This window comes from Vidua macroura, chromosome 2, assembly GCF_024509145.1.
Source record: "Vidua macroura isolate BioBank_ID:100142 chromosome 2, ASM2450914v1, whole genome shotgun sequence".
NCBI classification, from domain to species: Eukaryota; Metazoa; Chordata; class Aves; order Passeriformes; family Viduidae; genus Vidua; species Vidua macroura.
Genome location: NC_071572.1, coordinates 31,509,138 through 31,516,187, shown reverse-complemented (window position 1 = coordinate 31,516,187; position 7,050 = coordinate 31,509,138). Strand labels below are relative to the sequence as shown.

The following is a 7,050-nucleotide window of genomic DNA, read 5'->3' as shown; positions in this document are numbered from 1 at the left end:
AATGATGTGTTCAACCACTTCAAACTCAGTGTGACGTGTTGATCAGGTGGTGAAAGGAGCAGTCAAGAATGGCACGTGGGTGCATACAGGTTTTTATTCTAAAAAGCTAAGGCAGTTCTTCAGTGAACAGACTGTACTACAGACTTTTGCTTCCAACACTTTATCCAAGATGACTTTGAGACTACCATTCCTGGACAGATGATACCCAGTTCACATCTCTTACTGGGAGCATCATCACATGGCACACCTGGTATCACAGCTTCTGTCAGCACTGGTTCCGCAGACTCATTTCCCAGTGTAACCTCCAGTTGACAGACACCAACCTCACATGTGTTAACAATGCGCCTTCTCCCCCACTGCAAATTCACTGCGTTCCCAAAGGCCTTACTGCCACGCGTGTCACCCAGACAGTGATAGGTACACGTCTTCCCTCAAGAGCGGCAGACGCGTGGTGTCACGCCCTAGCTCAGCACAGGGTCTCACCGCGCTTCTGAGGCACGAAAACCTCCCACTCCTCCGCTTCTGCTGCGGCCCAGGCTGCCGTGCCGATAGCACCGGCTCGGCCCGGCCCAGCAGCTGAGGTGGGGGGGTGGGGATTCCCTCAGGGTGAAGCTATCGACACCCCTGCTGCACAACGCTCCGGGCCTCCAGCCGGGAACATAAGACACGGGAAAAGGACAGCAACACCGGAGAGAAGCGCCCCCGTCTCTCCAGCGAGGCCGCGAGCCGCCGCGCACAGCAGCAGCCGCCCGCCCGCCGCCATCTTGGACGCGGCTGGGAGAAGCCCCGACAGCGGCGGGGACACAACAGCGCCCCCCGGGCCGCCCAGAGAGCGAGAGAAGAGAGGGCTAAAGAGGCGGAGTGACCCCACCGCAAATAGCCGGCGCTTACAGCAGATCTAAAATCGCATTTGAAAAAGCTATTAAAAAAAAAAAAAAAAAAAAAAAAAAAAAAAGTTAAACCAAAGCGACCTAGTCGGTAAAGCGTCCCAGGGCCACAGGCCACAGGAAGGGCGCCCTGCCCGCACTTAAAATGGCACCTGTTCTCCGCCCTGGCTCGCTAGGGGCGTGGCCTCGCCAGGGGGCGTGGCGGCCCGTGACACGCGCGTCAGGAGCCGCAGCGCGCGCTCGCGGGGGTGTCCGCCCCGCCCCTCCCCGAGCTCCTCCGCGCGCGCGCCGCGGCCCGGCCGGAGACGGACGCGGACACTCGGCGGACCCGCGGCGGCGGCGGCGGCAGCAGCAGCAGCAGCAGCGCGATGACGGCGGCGCCCGGCTGCCCACGCTGCTCCCCCCGCTGCCCCCGCTGCTCCCCCGGCAGCTACCCCTTCCCCCGCGCCGGTGGCTGGGCAGCCGCCTGGCGGGGCGCGGCGCTGCGCTTCGCGCTGGCGCTGCTCCTCCACACGGCCCGGGCCGAGAAGGAAGGTGAGACCCAGATTTCCCTTCCCTTTCTTGTCCTCCTTCCCCCCGCTCCTCCTCTTCTTCCTCCGGTGGCGGTGGGGCCGTTGGCGGCCGCGGCCCGCGCCCGCTCCCCGGCGGCGGGGTGGGGGGGGCGGCTGGGGAGGCGCCCCGGGGTCGCCGTCCCTTGTCCCGCATCCCGCCGGCTCCCGCATCCCGCCGCTCCCGCTGCCCTGTGTGTGCGGGGAGCCGCGGCGCTGCCTTCCCCGCCCCGCCACCGCGGCTGCCGGAGTGCGGGTATGTGTCTGTGTCCGTGTGTGCCCGTGTATGTGTCTCGCTGACGTTTCGCGGGGCTTTCTCCTCCCTGACAGCGGCGGGGACAGGGATGGAGCTGGAGCTGCCCTTTAAATAGGGGAAAGGGAAATAAATAAATAAATAAAATAGGAGGCTTTCTCGCGTTGAGCTGGTTTCCCTGCGGCAGGCTTCCAGCAGGAGACGAAGCCAAGCCAAACAGACCGGTGAAGCTGCATGAGAAAGGACAGAAATTCACGCTTTTGCATGGATTGGATTTTGATCCCTCACCAAGTGACAGTGGGACACCCCTTTTCCTCCCCGAACTTTTGTCAGGTTTCTGGAGCCTTTGCGGAGTCAATGGCGTTTTCTTCAAAGTTTATAAAGTCCCTGTTGGACTTTCCCTAACTTGTAGTGTCTGTGATTTTGGCGTGAAGTCTTTTCATTGTGGTTTAGCAAGGAAGAAAAGCCCCGAGCGAAACACCTAAGCATAATCTGTAGCCTTGCTGAGAACAGCTTTCAAGCATTTCCAAGGTGCAGACTCGTAGTCTGCTTGAAAGCATGGCTGTGTGGCAGCATGAAAAAGCAGCAGGTAAATATAATGTGTTACTGAAGTAGGTGAAACAGTTTTACTTTGGCTGGACAGGAGAATTTGCTTTTCAGGCAAGTTGCTGCACCAGAAGAGGGAGGAGATTGAGGTCTGACAGGAAGAAAGGGAGTTAAGAATAAAAAGGGTATGGAATAGGAGCTTAGCAAGGAGGGTCTAGTCGTATGTCTAGACTAGACTTGAGGGAAGAAATACATCCTAATAAGGCATGTATAAAAAAAAATAGATATATCTTTCTAAAGAAGGGCTCAATTCCAGTAATTTCCTAGTAGCTTCTTTTTACAAATATGAGGATGTTGATATTAAGGTGATTAAAATCCCAAATCAGTTGTTGCACAGCCACTCTTGTTCATTTGACTTTGTCTACAGGGAATGTAAACATTTAGAAAACAGTGTATGATCCCATATCCTTAGAGAGATTAGAATGTGTAAGTTTGTTAGTGTGGCCTGTAGTATCTTGAGGTACTAAGAGAGTTCAAATGCTTGAGAAATTTCTATTTTTAACTCTTATTGTGATTGCATTCCTTCACAGGTAATAAGGTATATGTGTTTATAAGCTTTGTCAGTGATGTCATATAGTGGTATGATGGAATTGATTCATACCCTAAAAGTTGTGACAGCTGAGGCCATGGTCTGGTTGGTTAATTTGTGAAGAAGATACTGGGTTTTTTCCTCTATGGACTTTCTTGGCATTCCTAAATAAACAAGGGCAGTTTTAGATTCACAGAGTATTGTAAATGCAGGTGAACCCAGTAGGAAGAAATGATGATGTCTGACTCGAGTTCAGAAGGCTGAATGATTTCTTTATTACAACTATACTATAATACATTAATATACTATTTAAAGGAGATACTAAAACTACATACCTACTTTTCTAACTGCCATATCTAACTAACAACTTGTGACCTTCTTGGGAGAGTCCAGACACAGGTGGATCTGATTGGCCATCAGGCTCAAACAATCCTCACCAGAATCTAATCAAGTAATCACCCCAGGTAAACAATTCTCCAAACACATTCCACATAGGAAAAACAAGGAGCAGAAATAGAATTTGTTTTCACTTTCTTCTCTCTGTGCTCCTCTATGAAAAAATCCTGAGAGAGAGAAGAATGTGCCTGGAACAACAGAGTTGGAACAGATACAATTGAAGCCCCTCAATAAAATTGAATAGTTTGTACTGATAATATTTACCTCTGTTTATACAGTCTATTACTTAAAATTTATCCCACATCTGTCATTTTCTAAAGGTGAATTTGTTTCTCAAATAGAACATGGATTTCTTTTAGTCTTCAGATTTCTGACATTTGCTTTTCTGGCCAAGTGTTCTGCTGCTTACGGTAGTCTATGAGTGGTACATCTAAGATCACTAATAAGTGTTTCTTTGGTGTTTGTCTGGTTTTTTTCTGTTATTCATCTTTTATGAACTCCTGAGCAGAATTCACTGGCAATCTGCATTTGTGGATCACATGTTGGAAAGTGTTGTCTTGCTTCTGTTTGCTGAGTGCAATGACTGTTTAAACCCTGGATTAAAAAAAAAGCAAAACAAAACATAAACCAAACAATAGTTTTAAAGCAAGACAAAGATTAAAGGGACTTGTGAGATCTAGTCCCACTTATCTTAAGCTACAATATAAATGCCAGTCTGCAAGAGGTAGTGACTGAACACAGGAGAGGAAGGACCACTTTGGACACTGGGCCTTTAGACCAAGGTTGGAGTTCAAAATGAAACGGTTGAGAAGAAAGGAGGGGAGGGTGTTCAGGCTCTATTCTTAATTGCCTTAGCTTTTACCAGGTTGTGTCAAGTTAAATGTAGTAAAACAGTTTAAAAATAATAGCCAGGAAGCAGAGAAGTAGCTAGGAATATCCTTTCCATCTCCCAAATGTGGGCATACGTTTTTCACTGCAGCTGCAGGAAGGAAGCTGTGGAGAGGGATTAGGGCTGAGGTTGTGCATTATTGTTCCTGAGCACTGCTGAATTGAAGGTGGCTATAGTAAGACACAGTGCAGTATGTACTCCAGAGAAGTTGCTGCAGAAAAAACTTGATAGAAGCAAGTGCCAGGTGAATAGTGTGAGAAGAATAGATCAGAATATGACAAAAGAAAATGAAAAATGAATGTAGAGGACACTGTTCCTCTTACCTTGCATATACCTGAGGAGAAACTGGGGGAATGATGGAGCTGATGGAGAGGAGATTATGCTGGCTTCATGTGGAGAAGAACCAGCAAGCAGTTCTTTATGGATGGAACTGTCACAAGTAGAAAGATTGATATTGGAGTATTCTAGATAGACATGACTGTTTCTAGTACCCAGTCTTAGTTAAGGAGTTTGAAGGGGAAAATGTAACATAAACATCTTTGCCTAAAAGCAAGAAGCAAAACTGAAAATGTTTACATGTTCTAGCTGTAAATCAAAGTTTTGAGGAACTGTGATATTGCTGTACACTCTCTCTGTACTAGAAAAATATAACTTCTGGAAATTATCTGGTATCTGAACAGATAGCAGAGTAAACTGTGATTGAACCAGCCAGAGAACCTTAAACATCAATTTCAGACTAAACACTGATATGTGGTGCTTTTTTTGTGCCTAGCTGGGTCGTCATGGGTGCCCATGTATTGCTGAGGAATGAGTAAGACTGAGAAGGTTGTAAAATTTTATGTTTGTTTGGGTTTTTTTTTCAGTTAGGAAATCTGTGAACCATTGCAACAGAATGACATGGCAGGAAAAAAATTCAGTCTCAAAGAGCCTCTTGCTATTTAGGAGGGGCAAAAAATAACTTTAGAGTTTCTTTGGCAAATATGTATGATTTTCAGGATTTTTGTAAGGGTTATCCTTTCCCAGTGTAACTATCACATTCTGTATTGCCACATAGACTGGGGACAAGTATCAGTTTATATTAGTGTGCTTTTTGCTTTGTTTGTTTTAGGGTTGTTTTGTTTTGTGGTTGTTTTTGGTGGGGAGGACACACACCATACACAGAATAGCCTTCTGGGTTTTAGGTTGCTGGAAGCCATAGTAATGCCATAACCCCAGGGTAAGTTAAGTGTTTTGAAGATAAATGTCTGACATGAGGATGCTTTTTTACCTGAACTGTTTTGTGTTGGTTCCCTTGTTTATATACATTTATATATTTTTAGAAGATCTTCACTTTATACAACTCATTTTTTTTTAATTCCCTTTTATTTGGCCAGCTGACTGAAAGCCTGTTGAGACTACTTTGATAGTTCTCTTACCTACCCATCTGCTCACAACATAGGTGCAGGTAGAGCAAGGTTGATATTTAGGCTATGTTCAAAAACTGACTGTAATTTTTGAAGTTACATTTTAGTGCTGGATCTGGGAAAAAAAATTCTATTTAAACATCTACATTATGAAACAAGATAGACCTGTGAAAATAGCTCTTTTTTTCTTAATGCTTGATGTATTCTCTTCTAGCTTCCTAGAAACTAAGTTAGTTACTGAGTGTAAGTGGGATATTGTCATATGTTGGAATTCTGGTTCCATTTTTGTCATTCTTTCTAATCTCAAATAACTTTTGCTTTTTGTTTTTTCCTGATATCTAAAATAGCAAACCAGGATACTTCACAGGAGTATCAAAACTAGATTAATATTGGAAGATGATTGAGAGAAAGCTTATATGTTTAATATTATAAAAAGTCTCTTCACATCTACTGCCTGTTTGTCATATCCTGCTGTCAGAACTAATCTACAGTATGCCAGCTTTTACTTTTATGCTGGTGTTTTGACTCTGGCTTAAATCAAAATTTGATTCAGAAAGAATGACCTCAATCAAACTGGAAACACTCCAGCAGTTGAAGTAGCACATCAGAATCATGAAGAGTGTGAGGAAAACAATGTGGATAAAAACTGACCATGCTATCTCACTGTGGTTTTGAAACTTAAGTGTGGGACAGCTGATTAGGTCTGCACTGTGTCTGTGCACTTGTGAATGAAAAATATTGACCATGTGCTTGGATTGAATAGTATCTTACTTGCTTGTGAAATCTTTGGACTAAAATAACGGAAAAATTTTACTGCAGTGGACAGGAAGTTGAGACCCCATATTCTCCATGACCTTCAATGTAATCTCAAAGTGGGTGCTGTTCTCTCCCTGCACCTCTTTCTCCCTCACTGGTGTTCAGTTATATTGCATGTGTGAAGCAGACTGGGGTCCCCTCACCTGTAGAGGTCCATTGAAGGATGGTGTGCTCAGTTCAGGGCCTTGGATTGTCATCTCTTGAAGGAACTTGCTATGGATTTGTGTAGTGCTTAATATGAAATTCCACCAGAGTGTGCAGAAGTCAATAGGTTTTGCATTATTTAAAGCTTTCAGTTGTGATTTTTTTTTTGTGAACGATTGCAATATGGATTGCTCTGAGTCATTTGGATGTATTTGTGCATTTTAAAATTTTCAGCTGTTTGCTTGGACATTTCCTGTGAGTCACTTTATTTCAAAGCCTACCCAGTTTTACGCTGCTTAAAGTGATATGTGTTACGGTTCCACAGTGTGATTTACAGAGTCTGTAAGTTCAAATAATCTTTTCAAACAGTAAACTTGCTAAATGACCTGGGAGTCTGACAGTGAATGATGGATGCTGTGGTTCATGCATAATGAGCAGTAAAAGTTATGTGACTGAAGCATAGGGTAGAACCAGTTTGGTTTGTTCCTGTGTTTGTGGCTTCTGCAAGAATAGAAGTCTATAATGATCTCCTTTATTTCTCTTGCTTGTACCTTCTGTCGAGTGTAGCACCACTGGCTT

At 45.0% G+C, this 7,050-nt stretch overlaps 1 protein-coding gene across 2 annotated transcripts in view; it reads left to right on the top strand.

Moving 5' to 3' along the window:
• The first annotated feature begins 1,248 nt into the window (after nt 1-1,248).
• The window catches only part of TMEM131 (transmembrane protein 131), a 93,791-nt gene continuing 87,989 nt past the window's right edge, over nt 1,249-7,050 (top strand). For both annotated transcript variants that reach the window (XM_053970028.1, XM_053970027.1), the window contains exon 1: nt 1,249-1,421. In XM_053970028.1, coding sequence (XP_053826003.1) covers nt 1,256-1,421 — 166 coding nt within the window. In that variant the 5' untranslated portion in view covers nt 1,249-1,255. The remainder of the gene's footprint in view (nt 1,422-7,050) is intronic.